This window comes from Glandiceps talaboti, chromosome 3, assembly GCF_964340395.1.
Source record: "Glandiceps talaboti chromosome 3, keGlaTala1.1, whole genome shotgun sequence".
Lineage (NCBI taxonomy): Eukaryota > Metazoa > Hemichordata > Enteropneusta > Spengelidae > Glandiceps > Glandiceps talaboti.
In genome coordinates this window covers 14,996,024-15,016,002 of record NC_135551.1, presented here as the reverse complement: position 1 = coordinate 15,016,002, position 19,979 = coordinate 14,996,024, and the positions used below count along the sequence as shown (strand labels likewise).

The following is a 19,979-nucleotide window of genomic DNA, read 5'->3' as shown; positions in this document are numbered from 1 at the left end:
GTTTTCATTCGCAATATACAATGTCGGGGATCAGGCTAGACTAGCTGTAAGCTATTTCTTGATTCCCCATTTACCCTCCTCTCTTTTGATTTTTGTTACCATTATTTTGTAATCATTTTATACGCTTGGGTAAATAAACCACTTATATAATTATTGACAACACAGGGTAAATGCATATACAAAATGGAGTTGAGATGGGAATATGTACACCTCTCATGGGGGTCCTAAGGGTCTCCCCTAGAAGCCCTGGAGCTTTTTTACTCTTAATAGGCAATTTTGAGACTATTCAGACAATTCCATGCAATAACCTCCAAGCTTTACAAGACAGCACCATCAAGTATCAGTAACTATTATTTATAACTTACATACTTACATAGAGTTGAAATAAGTTCTTAATCATTATAGTGTAAGGTCAGCACATCTACTGGTAGTATCATTGGTAAGGGAGATTTGGAGTTTTAATGCAATGTTTTGACTATCTTGACAAACATTTCACATCTTTTAAAAGACAATATCATCTCAATTTAGCATAAGGTGAAAACTCTTTATGAAAAGTTTAATACCATTACATTATGACAGTAAAAAGGTTGGTACGTCTGATTGTTGGTTGAATGCATGAGTGACCTCTGAGGATGAGGGAGTCCTAGAGGTCTCCCCTAACAGATCCGGTTAGGTTATTCATAGCCTTTGAGGTAGAGCTTCGAAAGTTTTTGAAGCTAAAGTAAATGCAAGTTTTAAATGAGTTTCGCATGTCACATAAAAATGGGCCCATAACATCAGTACAGTGGCATTAATATTGCATGTATAGTAAAGTCATTGATATGTCACAGAACTATAGGTGGTCATTGTAGCACAACTGTAAAGTTTTTTAAAAGCACCCCCATTACATTTCAGCCCAATCTACTTAGTAGTTTTAAAGATTTGTTACCAAAAATATATTATTAGCCCTAATTTGCATATCACTGATGGGATCATCATGTCGTGTACAAATCTCAATCTAAACATGTTCCCACCAAATTTTAGACTAATCTGCCCAGTAGTTTTTGAGTTGAAGTTTTTTGAACAAAAATCACATTTTTTGACCCACATCACACACCGGTGGTAAGATCGTTTTGATCTGCACAATTTCCCCAACTAGACACCCAAGGTAATACACCCACCAAAGATAGTGGCAATCAGTCAATTGGTTTTTGACTTTAAGTTATTTACACACACACACACACACACACACACACACACAGACATACATACACTATGCCATGCATATAGCACTACTGAACCTTATCAGTATAAGTTGTGCTAAAAACAGGGTGACTCCCCTCCCAATCCCCCCTCCTGCCCAACCGAAGAAACTGACCGATCCCTTATGACATTGAGCAATGAGTTTAAACCAGACTTTTGTTATGTGATTTAATATATCCTAAGTGCTGGAAAAAACAGGGCTTGCTAATTTTTTTTTTACAGAATATTATTTGCAACACATCAACAAACCACAATCATTTCAACAGTTGACTTTAAAGGGGCACAAGCTAAGTTAATACGTCTGTAGGCATAGTTTTCTCTACATATTAAAAATGCACTCACATTACTCTACCTACTGAAGCACACTTAATCATAACTTGAAATTGACTGAACTTAAACCTGGCATTAAGCTGTAACTCAGAAACTATCTGATGATGTAATTTGTGAAACATATCTAAAACATTTCAGGAAATTCCTACCATGCAATCAACTGTTCTACTAGTGCCAAATGATAATTGTAGCATTATAGAAGACACGCATCGATGTGGAATGTAGCTTATAAACTCAGCTTGTTCTACTTTAAATGAAATAGCGCCCTCTAGTGACCAACAATATGAGAAGGTAAACGTTGAATAATTAGAACATTTGTACTTTATTTTACTATATTTTTAAGACATTATCTACATTTTTTATGCCATTTTAGATTCATGGACAAGTAGTTCCACACAATAGGTGGGCTCATTTATCTGACACTAGTCCAAACATGTGTGCCATTCTAAAAAATGTTATCTTCAAAACTGTTGCCAACACTTACGTGAGAAGGTAGCATGGGGTGGAAATGTGTGTTGGTGAGAATACTCGGAACAGGTATATACGTAAATTACAAAAATTTACATTACAAACCTTGATAAAACGGAACTAGTACAAATATTCACAAATTTGATAAATTTATCTTACAATTGAAAAGACTCAGAAACAGGAGTGCTGACAAATAAATGGGAGAAAAGATATTTGTCTCCACAATACATGTAATGGGAAACAACTTTAATTACAATAAAATATGCCTTTCAACATGGATGTCCATACGAGTGTTCAACTTGATGAACTTTGACACTTCAAATACCTGATGGCCAGTTGCGTCACGACCTCACGATTGTAGCATCACTCATTTCACACTTTACTTAATTGCACTTCATGTCACAGATACTGACGATGGAAAAAAAATTAACGAAAAAATATCAACCCTGTGTGTCACACCTCATGACAATAATTGTCTATGTGCAATAATTTCACTCTGTGTCAAAGGTCGTGCGTCTTGACTAATCCGTCTGATCGGCGGCTGACTGATCGTTCGTCTACGAGCGCTGAGGATTTGTCTGTCATTAGCCTTAGCAGGTGTAGAGCTGCTGCTACTACTACTACTACTACTACTACTACTGTTGACTTGTCGTAATTTCATGTCAAGTTCTGACGTTTGGGATTGTTTTATTTCAGCATCCTTCTTAACTTTCTCCTCTTCCTCCTTTACATTGTCAATGTCTGGTACAATCTGTAGGTTTGTGTTGTTTGTTGACATTGATTGCCTGCAGTAACAAAAGATGAAAACAATACACTTAATCATTCTTTCGTCGTTATTATGACATTGCAGGTACGTATTTACATGCACATTCAAGTGCAAAATAGAGATGTATGTATCCCTGAAAAGCAACCAAGTAAACGCTATGTTAAAGAGGTCATTTGGATGAGGATTGGGTATTTATTTGGGTTTTTTTAATTTATAAAACAATTTCATCATGGCTTCCTCCTGGAAAAATCAATGTGAAACAACATATGCCAAGCCCTTGTTTGTAACTCAATAAATTGTAAAAGATTAATATATGTGAACAATCATTGTTACTTTACGTACGATAGTAACATTTTTATACATTTTTTTAACTTTTTGCAATGTATTGAGTTACAAACACAGACTTGGTCAATGTTATTTCACATTGATTTTTCAACTAGGAAGCCATGATAAAATTATTTTATAAATTAAAAATCCAAAATAAATACTCAATCCTCATTCATATGACCACTTTAAAGTGGCACAAGCTGAGATTATAAACCTTTTACTTAAGTTAAAATACTGACATAAAATCTCAATAAACTATTATATTAACGTCAATGCATGCCATCTATGACATCAAAAATGTCTTGTGGTTTTGTCAAAACAGTTGGTTGTCAAGTATGGACTCCTTCACATTTTTTTGATACCTATAAAAAATATGTTGGATCATTTATACGTTATCTTAATATCCCGATTTGATTTCATTCAATTGCAAGTGATAGTTACATATTCTTCAATAAGTAGAATACTGTGAGCCTAGACAGTGGAGGACCCCCCCCCCCCCCCCTCACTGTCTATGCTGTGAGTTATTTGTAAATGTGCAGCATAAATCTCACCAAAAAAAAGTCAGCTTGTGCCCACTTAACTCTATGGAAAAACGAAACAAAACAAAAACAAAAGATTGTTGATTCCATTCAAGACAAGATGGTGAAGATGGTGAACAGAAACAATCTTTCTTACGGCAAAGTTTGGAGACAATCAAAGAACTTTGCATTTTACCTGAACTTGGGTAAAATGACAAAAGTATACTCACCACATTGCTAGTGTTGATGACAAACATTCCATGACCTGAGTGGCAGTTAAACGTACTTTTGGGTCAAGCACTAGGAGTCTTGTAATTAAACTGACTGTAGTCTCGGAAACTCTCCCATCACTGAAAATAATCATACCAAATTTGCTGTAGACTATATTTTCTGTTTTAAATTTGAACTACACAACTAAACAATGTATACCAAGGACCTTTGAGTTTTCCCTCAGCCAAGCATTTTTGACATTTTGTTCACACTTGTTTATCTTCAGAACATTTGTGTATTTACATTCATACATACATATATGCATACATGCATACATACATACATACATACATGCATACATTCATACATACGTACATACATACATACATACATACATACATACATACATGCATACATGCATACATACATACATACATACATACATAACGATCCTCTTATAGAGACAGACATACAGACAGACAGACAGACAGACAGACAGACATACATACATACATACATACATACATACATACATACATACATACATACATACATACATACATACAGACAGACAGACAGACAGACAGACAGAGGCACATACATAACCTTGATATCACTCAGACACAAAGTGATTCATATGTAAACAGCATGTCACCATTATTCATTCTTGTACATATCAAAATCTAGGGCAACTTACTTTGGAATGGTGAACTCTGCTGCTTTGATTTTCCTGAACAATTCCTGTGGTACACTGTCATAGAATGGAAACTGACCGTACAGCATTGTAAACAACACAACACCTAGCGCCCACATGTCACTGGGTTTTCCAAAATATGGTTTACCTGAAAATTCAATGATATGGCAACAAAATATAAAACTGTAAACGTACACTGTGAGAAATGTTATTACTCCTCAGATGTACAGCATACATAAGCTGTTCATGATGTAACAAACCACACTCAGAATATATTCCTGTATACCTACTTCTCAGGTATATTTAGTGTAGCCTCTTAATCTTATGAGGGCGCCCAATAATACCAGAGAAAATGCAGGTAAAACTGTTCATTATATATGACAAACACTTGGCAGTAGAAAAATGGGTGTACACAAATTTCATGATTTCCTAGTAAAAGTTAAACAATCAAGAACAGAAGGAGCAAAAATATTTCAATCAACCAAGACTGTTATCAACATTTGCAATGAAACAATGGGAAAGGGTGAATTTCAACACATGTATACTACTGAATAATGCTGTGTCCACACTTACAGTCAGACTCAGCTATTGAATAGCGCCCCCAGTGGCCAAACTATAAAATCTTTTATCTTTATGATACTGGGAAAAAAGTGCACATTTTTCAGTTTACAGTTACTTACCACTTAGAACATCTGGACTGATATATGCAGGACTTCCTCTTTGGTCTTTTAGTAAATCACTCTCACTAACTAAATGCTTTCCCAGACAAAAATTGGTAATTGTGATTCTTCTTGTTCTCTTGTTCAGGACCATATTGCCTAACTTCAAATCCCTGTGAACAATATTTTTCTGTGAAAGGCAAAGAAATGTGCATATAGAACAGTTAAAATTACAATACTGATTTACATGCCCAGGTGGATTAGGATTCAAATTTATGTTTGATTTGAAAAACAGTACTGTTGTCTTGCAGAGCTATAGAAAAAGTACGCCAAAAAAACAACAAATGTTTGTACATTTGTATGTATTCTTCATGGCGCTATTAGTGAGATAACACAGAACCCGAGATTGAAACCAAGTGTTCTCGAACCACAAGGCGTTTTTGAGGGGTGCACCACCCCTGTTTTCATGGGCCACACTTGTAGTTATGTTGGACACCCCTCTGTTTTATACCATGATGAATTGTGCTATTATTAAAGTTTGAAAATGTTGAACTGAAATACCTTTATATATATATTTGTTTTCTCATTTGCTGACTAGATCATTGCCGAAAGTAGGAATTTGTTCTACTTTTTAAACCTTTTTTGATGATGTACACATTTTTCTCATTGTCAAATGTTACAACCTGAAATATGCTAATGTATATACATTATATATGTAAATGTTGCCACCCCTTAATTTTTTCAAATTGTGGAGAACCCTGAAACCCTGGCCTTTTAATCTAGTGATTCTGCCTGTACTGCCAAAAATAAAATGAGTACAAATATATTCTTTCCATGCTTTGGCTTTTACATGTCAGTGTTGGTATAAATTGGATTATAATATTATTGTGTAGGAATGAATTTCTGATATGATATCACTTCACATCATTTAGAAATAGTTATCCTCCCCCTTTACATAATTGGATAGGCCATAAAATGTACATATACATACACATGTAGTACAGTCAAGCTGGCCCACTTTCATAGAGAGGTTTTATGAAAACAGATATTATAAAAAGAATATCTGAATTGACTTGTGGATGCTCAAAAAGTACAAGCGCCACCTAGAGGTCAGTTGTAGCTATAGAATCTGTCATTATGATAAGGATCTTTGACGAGGACACACCAAAATGCTGAAGGCTAAAAAAGTTGAACTGCTTAAGCAGTGCATGATTGTAACCTTTGCATTCCTGCACACACAACACACACAGTTTGGATGAGAAATTACAATGTTTAAAGTAAGTGAAAACCTACTGAAAGTTTTATGTATCAAATATTTTATGAAAGTGAAGGTCCCACTAAAATTCTAAGTGACGAACATAAACAAATTTGTATACACAGCTGATGATCATATATCTGAAAGTCTGCCTGTCTGTCTTTGTCTCTAGAAACATGATCTTTTTTGTATGCAACTATGAAATATTGTTGAGTCTTACAGCTAGAAAGTCTGTCTCTATCAAAAACTCATGGACACAGGCACTGAAACCATGACACATGTGAAAAAGGAATGACAGACAAAAGAAGTCACTGAGCTTACATACCCTCCTTAATATATACTATTATATATAGGTTGTTTTTTTCAGTCCTTTTTTCATGTTAGGCCTGATTCAAGTTCCCACACCAATACATAAACAGGGCAAGACTGAGAGTTAGTAAACGCAAGCATACATGTAGGTCTGTGCTGTTCTATGTGTGCAAGTAAGTTTCAGTTGGTCCATATATCATTATATTGGTGCAGCTTTAGCAGTGACAGTTGTATAACAGTGCCCCCCCCCCCCAGCCAATTTGATACAGCTGAGATACAGATGCACACCAAAATTTGTTGTTCCCTATCTCTAACTATACTGTGTGACTCACATTCTGACCTACAACGAAAACGACTCTTTTATATTAACTGTTGTACAAAATGTCCTCAGTAGCACAATTTAAACATGTAGCAAGTTACATGGCACTTACCCTGTGTAAACTGTCTACAATTCTTACGATATCAAAAAAGATGACAATGGTTTCTTTTTCACTTAATTTCTTCTCCTTGATAACGTAATGTTGTAAATTCATCAATTCATTTGTCTTTTCATTAAAATCATGGGAAACAAGACAGTCTAATACAAGACATATCCTTCTCTTGACTCGACTGGCTGGGTTTCTTGAACTATCGGATCTCTTCACCTCACAGGCTTTGTCCTAAAGAGTACAAAATATATATATATTACAAAATTTAAAGGCCAGGCAGCTCTGGCACTGAACTGAACTGTTTTGTTAAGATGGTCAGCAATGATCGGAAACAGTCAATGATGAATGACTGACTGATTGACTCACTTACTGACCATACATAGTGCAAAAGACATGATGTTACATCTTTTGTGCTTCAGTTTTTCTCAGCATTTCTATAAGGTACACCGTGACACGGTCGGTAAGATACAGACACTGTGCCACGCCATCAGCCAGCACTCACTCATCAGTCATGGTTAAGAAGCCTGATAGGGCTGAACAACACAGTGACGTTTCTTACAGTCTAACCGTGACGGGACGCCCTCAAACATTGGTCAAACCCTTTCAGACTGGGGAGGGCAGAGTAACATGATGTATCTTACAATCTATCTGTGGAATAACACACACGCATGAAAAACAGCAACTGTGGTGATACAAACAAGGACAACATAGATGGATTATTAGTATTCTTTTAAAGTCCCACTTTGCCATAGTGGTTTACCACACCTAAGTATGTAATAACCACAGCAGTGAATACATGTACGTACATGTAGTCAGAAAGGAAATAAGATTCTTACCTGAAACAAACCATGGTGGTGAACCACACCTTCCTGAGTATGTAATAACCACAGCAGTGAATACATGTACATACATGTAGTCAGAAAGAAAATAAGATACTTACCTGAAACAAACCATGGTGGTGAACCACACCTTCCTGAGTATGTAATAATGACAGAAGTGAATACTCTGTATGTAGTAGCATCTTGCCCTGACGTTCATCCTGAGTTTCTTTGCTTCCATCATCTAAGGTAAGTATCTGATAAAATGAAGTAAACATGATACAACAATCAGATAATGCTAATCAATTCAAGTTGACATGTACACTTTACTATTATGAGAGGCATGTACTGATTCATCAATATTGACTAGATTGACTAGAGTGCATGGAAAACTTGGGAGAAAATCAATAACCCTGGAGATATAGGCTCAATGATAAAATCAATCAATCATGACCTACATGCAATAAAACACATGACAGTTCTGTAATTTACCTGATAAATGTAGACTATAAAAGACTCCTCTCGCACTGACAATAAACATTTGTTGTACCTACATGTATGCATGTGGTTAGACTCTCTCACAGTCCTCGGAGCTTCGCGAAAACATGTCAACGAATTGTTATCTCTAAGTGGTCGATGAGGGCACGCAGTACAAGGATATTCGAGTACGGTTATAATATAGCTGGTATCGGTACATATAAATAATTCGTTTAGCTTTAATTTTAGTAATGCGAAGCTCAGAGGACTATGAGAGAGTCTAGCATGTGGTGTACTCAAAACACATACACAGACAACGATAATCAAAAAATATCCACTACACTTAAAAACACCTACACTGTGGTATCACACTGTGACACAAACTTAGAATTCCTGTCGTATCATAATAGTACCTTTTTTATATATTTATTGATTTAGTGTCATGACCTGACAGACTCTCTCTCTCTATTTATAGAATCAGTTCAAATTGTTTTTCTTAATGACAGCAGACCCTTACTGGACAGATCAGATAAAAGACACAACACAAACTGTTAGTACAGTTGACACAAGCACTTTATATTTTTGGGGGTTTTTTTGTTTTGTTTTTTAAACTGACTGCCCAACCCATCATCATATTCGTAGTGGAGTCATGATGGTCGAATAGTTAGAGTGGCTGGCTTGACATATCTGGGGGTTGCAGTTTTTAGTTTCTGAATGGCTAAAGTCCTCGGGCAAGATTTGAACCATGCTTATGCCCTTAGTAAGCCCAGCTGTATATTTGAGGACCTGGTAGGATAGATGTTGCAATGTGAATGATTTAATCTTATGCACTTATGGGGTTGCAATGGATTGACTGTTCCCCAGGAAGTTGAGGAAGGACAAAGAGCTATTGTGTTGCTATAGGTCTGTGCCTGGGGTAATAATTGTAAAGCTTTTCGACCACAGTGGCTGACACTGGCACATGCATAGAAGTAAAAAATGCCACTCAACCAAGATACCATATACATTACATGTTTATTTCACCAACAGCTGATGGTTTTTCTGCACAAAAAATGTTGCCTCATAGTGTTAGTATGATATGGTTTCTAGGCACCTCTGTTTTGACTATCAATCAAACTGAAAATTCACTTTGTTTGCTTACAAACTCATTTTTTCACTTAACTGCAGTAACTTTAGTGGTTTTGCTCCATCTCAGTCCTCCACTAGAACTGCTACAGTTCTATCATGGGTAAGCTCCTATTCAACACATATTCAAACTTTTTTTTTAGACAATATACCTCACCTCTTTGAAAGTCAAGCATATCCTACATGTATGTCATGGTCTATAAATGCAGTGTTCTTAATCAGATTAATGCTTCCTCAATATTATTTTCAAGTGGAAATCATACTGTATATTCTGTATACAGCTAAATTTTCAAATTCGGCACCGTGTTGATGCATGCTCCATGTACTACCAGTACCACAACGTCGCAATGGCTACCGAGAAGGACTCGGATGAAGTAGTTTGGAGTATTTATTGCCATTTTGAATGGAAAAAGAATGGATTCAAATAATTACAAATTCCACAACTGCAATGTTATTTAAAAATGAAGTTAGGAAATTGAATTTTTTTACTGAATTAAGGTGAGAAAACCATGGAAATACTTGCCGAGAGATTTTAGATTGATCTTGTTCGATAATAGAATTGTAGCTATGTTTTTCTTTGCAAACCCCGTAAGAAAAGAAAAAGTAAAATGAAAAATGTTCAGTAACACAAAATAAAAGATAAAAAAGTTTTGCAAATAAAAACAAAGCTACAATTATTGCAGCTATTTTTTCACCCACCTTTAACTGATAAAAGTCATCAGTCCCCTCTCGTCTTGCCAAACACTGTACAATACTCCGAACAGGTGAATTCCCAAGTCTTGGTCCTAATAGATACGGCCCTGCTTTCTTAGCGCCATGAGGGTTTACCACTGATGACAAAACAGCTGCCGTCGGACATGGCGAAATAAATGATGGTATTTGTAAACAGTTTCCTGCTGTCAGAGATGAAGATGATAACGATGATAACGAAGATGGAGACACAACTGATGCTAACGAAGAGGAACTTGCGGCTTGAGACGAGAGGCTTCCTGATGTGCCCGCTTCTTCATCGTCACTGTTCTGCAACCGTTGGGTACGAGTGCTTGTAGCGACAACTTGGTCATCTGAAGCTCGTCTTTTCATTGTAGCTACCTGAAAATAAAGTTTAAAATAACACTTTCATTTTATATTTGAAATTAAATCTACAATCAATTGATGTACTACAATAACAAATTTATAACAATTTATAACTACATCTGGAGGTAAGTTTTTCTTATTAGAAACTAGAGTCAAGCAAGCTGCATAATTAGGTATCTGACAGGATAGCGGTTACTATGTGAAGGATTTAATTCTATGCTCTACATCAAACTTGTAATGGTTTGATTGCTTGCTTGCCAGGTAGTACAGGAAGAATAAAGGTTCATTGTGTCACTATAGGTCCATGCATGGGATAACAATTGTACATTATGACTGCTTTAAATATAGTGTACGCAGGAAATTGCTATACATTGCACAAACAAAATATTGTTATCATTACATTATGATTGCCTGCGACACTGACATCATTTCAATGACATTGATAATGATAACAATGTTTTGTTTCTTTGTTTGTTTGTTTATAACAATTTCCTACACTATATTCAAAGCGATTTGCAGAACACATAATTACATTCCAAATTAAGTTTACTACTTTATCTTTTCTAGAATGAAGTAAAAACCAGCTTATATGTAGGATTACTATGTCATGTGTCAAAGATAGTTGTCTGGTAGAGATACAAAGAAAAAGTTGGTCCAGAACAAAATAATGATAACATGGGACTCCATTGATAGGATAACACGAATGTTGTGACAACCTAGGAGTGCATTCCCGGACAAATGAAAGTTGATGATTTGAGACATGTGATTGTCCATGCTTTTAGCAAGGGGAAAATATTAGAGATGGACACAAATGGCCGGCACACAACCCCCCCCCCCCCCCCATAAACATCTAATTATAGAAGAATGCAGCAGAATTCCAATACTAGAAGAATGCGACAACTTAATTGTGAAGTATTTTCTATGTAATTGTTCACAAGGCTCCATTTGTAAATACAGTATTCTTTTTAGTTAAGAGAACAGTCACCATTTTAACAGTTTATGCAACTCAAAAATAGTAAATTAGGTTATTTTTAGCATGACTTATTCAACAGAAAAAGCTTTTGCGCATTATCAGTTCCAATGAATCCAGTGCTGAAGGACTACAAGGAAGTTACATGGGAATATTCTTTTGCTCAGGACCAACATATTCTAAAGCTCTGCCAAATAACTATTTTTTTTACACCTAGATTATTATCCTAATCCGAAGTGGGATTTTAACATGGCTACTAAGTTTATAAACCACCTAGTGAAGAAAACAATGAGGATGTGGGGGGTGGGTACATTGTAGGTGGTGGGTTAATAACCTGATGTATATACATGTAGGCCTTGGCTGGCTCTGGATTGTCTGACACTCCCTAGGTCTTTGTTATTTAATCTACTTTTGTGTATTGTTATTTTACACCTACAAAGCAAATACCCTTGAAGACAAAAAAGAAAATGCCATACACCATACAGAAAGGGGAAATAAACAAAAAGAGAGATTCTGCATTGATAATGGAATGGTCTAGATTTTGTACATTGCTTGGCAGTATACATAATTATACTTCCAATGTTGTAACTAACTTTGTTCAGCATATGCATGGAGGGAGAATGACTATGGTGACAGATGCAACTTCCATGGTGTATGCATGGAGATATAATGATCAGGAATCACTCATACCTCTATGGTGTATATATGTGGTGTGCTTTAGCATAGACAGTGTATCATCTCTATCATTGTCAATATGGTGCCTCTATATACATATAGTCTATTGCTTTTGTTTGAGCCTTCAATACTAGTAATTGTGGCTGCACTGTTGTTGTTCTTGTGCTGTTTATCATTCCAGAGTCTGCACTCAAAAGAACACTACAAATCTACATGTGCAGTCATGAATAGATGATGCAGTGAAAATCTGCATATTTTAAACCCCAGAACAATGTTAGCTTTGCATTCATGCTTTTAAGATTCAAACAGTATTGAAATAACAGGACAAATTTCACAAAGCAATCCAAAATTGACAACTGTAGAAATGCAGACGAGTGGAGAGGGTGGGTTGGTTTTACAAGGGACTTGTTATCACTTCTTGTTATTAACTGCTGAACTTCTCTATACATTACTAATGAAAATAGTTATTTTTGGTACATGTACTTCCATCATGGAAGTATACACATGTACTTCCGTAGTTTCAATATTGTTTTCATTCAATTCTCAACGTACTTTTGTCAGATATCTGTTTCAAGTTCCCTATTTCATGATTAGCATGTGGTATAACCTAATAAACTGTTTAAATTTATTGTGCGTCTGGATAGGGTGGGGGTTAAATATTTCACATATCAGCCATATACTATTGCTAGTCATAATTTAGTGGGTGAACTGGACTTTTAGACAGTTATTTTATGTCAGCAGCATAATTACGCTATAAAGAAGAATGTGTTCACATACTACTTTTAAATAGTTGCCTTAAAAGTACCGATTAAGTAAAATCGTTTTAAACAAGGGATGTCCTTCGTAGCAAAAGTGTTGCTGTTGTTCTATTACTAGCAACAATGACCGACCGCCCATGAACCTAATTCCAGTGCCCGTGGCCATCTTGGTGCAACGTTGTTGTACAAACTACGCCAATGTACAACATTTCAATTCGCTTACCTTTCACATTACTACGACGACATTATCTTCGTCAAATGCGTGGAAGAGGCGTAGTCGAATGCGATTTTTGATAAATGCTGACAGATTTTTTTTCCAGGAACAACGCCGTGTCAAATGCATGCACTAACAAACGCTATGCAACAATTTGAACAAAGCGACGTTTGTAGACGGTTGATCTTGGGCTTACTTCTGATCGAGATTGAGAGCCAACGAAACGGAAATTATAATTTTCCTTGACGTCAAATTGAAGCTGAATAATCAGTTGTCAGTCACCACACACAATTTGGCGTGATCATTCCGTTATTCGGGAAAAACAGTCCTTGTTTACCAGAATACGCAACATTACCATCAGCCACTCAATCGATCTAGGGAAAATGACCCTCGACCTTACGCAGGAGGTAATTAGCTCAAACCATTTTCTTATAGGGCTTCAGCATACATATATCACGCCACTAGGCCACTTCTACCCTGTTCTGGTTTTGTGTAAATCGTTTATTTTGGGGGAAGCAGCGTAATAATTGAAACCAAGAAATATAATGTACACAAAAAGCGTTACATTAACTGTTTACAAGTCAAATTCATAAACATTTCTGAGTTTATGTATTGGTCAGGTAAGATGATCTCACACTGGGCTCTACATTTGAGTCGCATTCAACTCGAGAAATTGGAATACTATTTCGCCATCAACATTTTTGCAATCCTTATAGTTCACTACTGTAATCGTGTACAAGAGCTAGAGGTACAAGGTCTTCAAAGTGGTTCCACACGGCCCTGTCAAAATCAAAAATTCGACATTTTATACCCGTTTTAGAGTGGGATGAGCCAAAAACAATATGGCAGCCACCATCAGCAGCATGGCTTCTCTGTGTTCCATAAATTTTCGCCACCTCTCCTGTTCAGGTAAAGAAATTTCAGAACTTTCTAGGTACACTTGTTGACTCGTTAATTCTCAGTGACCAAGAACATAATCCCACCTTATCATTTGTTAGAGTATTTTTGTCGAACAGGCGTTACTTATACAGTTTTAGAATCTTCAGATCAGTCAATACTATGCGTTCATAATCAATACTATATAGTATTAGTATACATACTCAAGACATATGCTCTCATGTTGCATTCAAAGATAGACACTGACACAATAGAGGTGAACATTATACTGTTTTATTTATATTTTCATAGATATTGGTTCAAGTGCTTGTACTTATTAGCTCCCTGTGCGAGGAGGGGGGGGGGGGGTATACGAGGAGGGGGGGGGGGGTTATTTTAATGCACTACGAAATCCTTGTTGAAGTTCAACAACAATTTTTGAAAACACAAACATTTTGTGCATTTATCCATAGATGGGACTTCGAGCTCAATAATTAGTATTACAAATAGGCATAAAAACACCCATAGTATAGTAGTAACCAAGCTGCAATAATTGTAGCGTTTGCTGTGATTTTGAGGATTTTTTTCTTCAGTTCTTGTCCTGATGTTTAACTGGAGGCAAACACTACAATTCCTGCAAAGTTAACGGAACTAGACGGAAGCGATTCAGAGTTGGCTTGATAGTTCAGCTAAATTGCACATTACCTGCCCCCACAAAATATCAGACATTTCCAAACCCTGACATTAAATACCAAGTCGTCAAAATGGCTTATTGGCTGTACTTACAAAAACAAATCCTATAAGATCATGTAGGGCATCCTACAGGATATTTTGATAGGGCAGCCCTATAGTGCGTCGTATGGAGGTTTTGGACATGGCTCATACAGGGCAACCCTATTGGTGTCCTATAGGCTATAGGACAGCCCTGTAGGTCCTACAGGACAATCCTATTGACGTCCAATATGACAGCCCTGCAGGTCCTAGATGGCAACCCTATTGGCGTCCAATAGGACAACACTATTGGCATGATCCAATAGGACAGCCCTGTAGGTGTTCAAATCTAACAATGATTTTCTGACAGTTTCTAATATAGGGTCAGTATATGCCCGCTGTCTCAGTACAACATGTGTGAACAGAGCAAAGCAACCACACTCACAACCAGGATCAAATCTTCATGAACGAGCGGACCTAGATTATTGGCAACCAGTAGATGATGGCAAGCCTAAAAAATTCATCAGCCCAGAGTTCTTTCCACCAAAACACAGACCAGGCAGAAGGTCAAAACTTAGAGATTATCTTGAAAGACAAGATATGCTGAGAAGAAGAAAAGTTCTTAATATTCCTGAGTTTTATGTTGGTAAGTGTTGGCATCGTTACAATGGAATGACGGTTGTTTGTGTAAAGACAAGGGAATCATGATGAAATTGGATTATCATATTCTTTGCCAGGGTAGTCTTGGTTACCCAGGCTCTTGCCGTTGAGGGCGCCACTCCACCCGAGCAGAGACTGGGAAAATACAAAACAGTGATTGTTACAAGATGGCTGCACGGAGAGCTGACCCACAACAACATGACCTCTGCAGTAAAATCACATGGTGTCAACTCTTGCTAAGAGTATTTTGATTTAACTCCTAACAAAGGTGGTTTTCAAAACATATATATACCACGATTTCTGTTAAATATATACTGAGTTGATGAAAATGAAAATTCAGAATCACTTTTGTCCATCAGTGACTGTCCCAAATCTCAACAGTGGCCATGTTGCTCCTTACAATAGACGACATTGTAATTTCCCAAACTCTGCTTCGTGGTGGTGGAGCCCTCAACGGCAAGAGTCTGGGTACCCAAGACTAATTCTTTGGTAGCTGACACTCTAAATACAAAAACCCCATTATAACTATCTAAAAAAGTAAATATTTTCGCCAATTGGAATCCCCTAACCAAGTATGCAATCTTATCCGAACTAAACCCCCTAACCAAGTACACAATCTCATTTCTTAAATAAACTCCCTAAAAAAGTTCACTTTCAGAAACTCCCTACCTTATTAAAGTCTCTCTCCTATTAAACTCCCAAACCAAGTTTTAAACAATCTCATTTCCTTATAACCTTCCAAATCAAGTACATTGTAAATACTTTCACCACCAATTGGAACCCCTAACCATGTATGCAATCTCATTTCCTAAATAAACTCCCTAAAAAGTGAACAATCTTACTTTCAGAAACTCCCTAACCAACTAAATCATCTCTCTCCCATATGGAACTCCCTAACCAAGTTCCAAACATTGTCTTTTTTCCCCCGAAACTTTCTAAGGAAGTAAATCTTTACTTCGTTTCACCTCCTATTGGAACCTTCTAACCAAATATACAATCTCATTTTCTAAATAAATACCCTAATCAAGTACATTGTAAACCATCACATTGCCTCTATAATCTACCATATCAATTAAACAATCTGGCTTCCAAAGTAAACCTCCTAATCAAGGAATCGATCCCATTTTCCTAAACTTCCAAATCATGTGACCAGTCTCACTTCTTGGAATTCCCTACCCAACTGAACAATATCGCTTCCTATTTGAATCCACAGGTAGTATTGTTGCCATCACAATGTCTGATCCGTGTGCACCTGGCAAGAAAAGCAGATTTGCAGGAATCTGCATCAAGAGAGGAGGATTTGGTCTCGGAGCCACTTGTACCCTGAGAAATGTGATTGATGGACTAGGTAAGAACAGAGATAAGTGATTGCAATAAATATGCCATATTCCGGTTTACTGAAGGGGAGGTGGGTATTTCACAGGTAAACATTGCACAAAGATGCCCCAGATTTGGCAAGGTGACGTTAACATTTTTTTGTCATGCCTACTGTGGTATGCACAAAACTAAGTAAATTGAGGCTGTATTACATTCTGGAGCATTACAGTTGTGATTAGGTATTTTTAATTACTGGTAGTCACTAAAAAAAATAGTACCCGGTATAACAGGAACAATACGAGAAATGAGTGGTAATGTTGTGTCTGCTGTATTTATGCTACAATACTCAACTATTGTGGCTCTCACTTCCATCCCCAAATCGCCCTATGAATACCACTGCTATTGGCCAAATTATGAAATATTTCATCGTTCTGTTAACTGGAATATGTATTTGATGCCTGAATATTTCTTATTCAAAGACAAAGGATGGCCATTAGGAGTACTATTCAGAAGCAGGTTTGGACCCAATCTGAATAAAATCCGATGTAGTGTACACGTGACAGTAAATGTAACAGCCAAAAAGAAATTGTGATCTGTATACTACATTGGATTTTAATCAGAATGGCTTAGACCAGAAATGAAGGCTATGATAGTTGATTAGTATATGTAATACTTTAGTACAATTACAATTTCTCTCTTTTATGCATAGTCGTTTCACTGTTATTAAACACATTTTCCTTCTTTTTACACAATCCTTTACAGGCACCGAAGTATGTTATGAATTGTACAACCCTCTCATACTAAATATTGAAATATTGAAGTTGGAGAAAAGTGTAGATGAGCATTTGTTATACCTAAGGGATGCACTGCCCCAGTACAGTACATTTGATTCAGATATGGTACCCATAAATCACAACCCAGGTGACCCTATACCGATTAATGATATCCAGGTAAGTCACTTGATCCTGATATTCATTGTACCCATATAATATTGCCCTAGGAACTCCATACACCCCATCACTGATGCCCATGCAAGTCACATAACACATCATGCATGGTACCCAAACAACACAGCCATACTGACCCTATACCCACCAATGATACCCAAGTAAGACTTACTTTAATCCATAAATTGTGCTTATTACATCACACAGTCCGGATATGGTGCACTTTTTTTTTTACCACAATACTTGTGACCAAGTTCTCATTTGTGATTTATCAAAAAGGCCCATTGTGTGTGTGTGTGTGTGTGTCTCTCTCTCTCTCTCTCTCTCTCTCTCTCTCTCTCTCTCTCTCTCTCTCTCTCTCTCTCTCTCTCTCTCTCTCTCTCTCTCTTCTCTCTCTCTCTCTCTCTCTCTCTCTCTCTCTCTCTCTCTCTCTCTCTCTCTCTCTCTCTCTCTCTCTCTCTCTCTCTCTCTCTCTCTCTCTCTCTCTCTCTCTCTCTCTCTCTCTCTTTTAGAGGTAATGGTGGGTCCTCAGTTGGTGTGATTTTAGATATTAAGTGAATACTTAAATCCTCTTAAATAAACATTTCTTCATTCTATTCGTACAGGTTAGGATGAAGCCGAGACCATGGGGTAGGAAATGGGAACGGTATCACCTGGAAGGTATCAGTTATGAGAAAGTCAAACTTAGACCCAAAGACATTGACAATGCTGAAATTGCCAAGGCACCTTGGAGGAAACATGACTTTGCTCGGAAATATCAACAACCCCCTGATTTGGTGGAACAAATCAGGAAAGAACTTGATGATCATGACGAGGAAAAAGATGAGGTGCTTAAACAGTGATTGGAATTGTATAGTTTTCAAATTTGAAATGTTTTTGTATGAAAGCTGTGAATTTACAGATAAGACAGCCAAGTAAAAGGAGAATGTGTGCTGCCAAAAAAAAAATCAAACATCAGATTGTCTAAAATACGGTTTAATAGTTTAGGTACAACTCCAGTGGTGATACACTGCAATGATGTTACTGACTGGTTTAGAGCCAGAATATCATAGGATTGAAGTAAAAAACTGTGTTTTTTTTGCTAAGGTTTAATGTCCCATTAACAGAGAGGGGAAATCTGGTAAAATTGACAGATTTACGGAATTCCATAACATGTACTAAATGTTTTGTATTGAACCCCAGCAATAACCTGTGGAACTTAGGTGGATTTTACCCACTTCCTTCCCATATCAGCATTAATACAATGGTTTTGCCAAGGTTTTGGGACCCTGGTTACAGAGAGGGGTGGTCTGGTAAAAGATTTCCAAACCTTGTACCATAACTTTGCTAGGTAGCCCAGGGAAATAAAGTTGGGGAGTTCTCATGGATTGTACCTGTTTTAAACGACCCTAACAAAAACACTGAAAAATCTATAATTTTTGACACCAAAATATTCATGTACGAGGACAAAGAAGTGTGACTCAATACCTGGATACTGGTAAATTGTAAATTTAACAAGCCAGCACCATATTACTACAGTTTTGGTGAATAAAAACCTTCATAATATACTCTAATGAAAAAAAATGGTTATTCAATGGCGTTCCCTTTGATAAGACATTCTGTTTTTTATGTGAGTTTGTTACTAATGCCCTGTAATTAAACAGGTCATTTCACCGAGGGCTACCACATCCTCCAAAACATTTGTCAAAGAGTGTGTTTTCAGGAATGGAAAACAGTTCACTGTTCCATATAATGATATAACCAGAAAGATAATTTAGTACAGACATTAATAGTATTAACCAGGACCAGTTTTGATTTTTTGGGATATTTTATTGATACAAAAGAAAGACAATGTACATTTGTGTCAGGTTGGTGTACATCTAATTCTCTCTAGATCAATAGCGAGACTTGCAAACCTGCTATTTTGAATGGTGCATTGTGGGAAATGTGTCAATCTATATACAACATACATATAATGTGTCACTGTGACATTATTTGTTATCATTAATTGGGTGCTAGACATTTGCAAGAGGGCTCAGTCACCTTATCACGCTATATTAGGTATGCCACAATCTCTGATTTGATTCGCATATTCCCATGTTGAGAATAGATTTGCAGATTAGCCTGTAATGACTGGTCACAGTGTAGCAAATTTTGTTTCATGAATAA

General features: G+C 36.7%; 2 protein-coding genes across 2 annotated transcripts; one reads left to right on the top strand and one right to left on the bottom strand.

Moving 5' to 3' along the window:
- Window positions 1-1,898: 1,898 nt before the first annotated feature.
- Window positions 1,899-13,687, bottom strand: LOC144432571 (serine/threonine-protein kinase 40-like). Its single transcript, XM_078120812.1, has 8 exons — window positions 13,330-13,687; window positions 10,326-10,718; window positions 8,147-8,281; window positions 7,210-7,437; window positions 5,236-5,404; window positions 4,559-4,703; window positions 3,882-4,001; window positions 1,899-2,825 (listed from the first exon to the last, which is right to left on the bottom strand). The coding sequence occupies exons 2-8, from the start codon at window positions 10,707-10,709 to the stop codon at window positions 2,501-2,503; spliced, it is 1,506 nt and encodes a 501-aa protein (XP_077976938.1). The 5' UTR covers window positions 10,710-10,718; window positions 13,330-13,687; the 3' UTR covers window positions 1,899-2,500.
- A 485-nt stretch (window positions 13,688-14,172) lies between these two features.
- On the top strand, window positions 14,173-19,874 carry LOC144432872 (large ribosomal subunit protein bL19m-like). Its single transcript, XM_078121169.1, has 5 exons — window positions 14,173-14,229; window positions 15,278-15,553; window positions 16,781-16,915; window positions 17,647-17,834; window positions 18,437-19,874. The coding sequence occupies exons 1-5, from the start codon at window positions 14,184-14,186 to the stop codon at window positions 18,671-18,673; spliced, it is 882 nt and encodes a 293-aa protein (XP_077977295.1). The 5' UTR covers window positions 14,173-14,183; the 3' UTR covers window positions 18,674-19,874.
- Window positions 19,875-19,979: the final 105 nt, after the last annotated feature.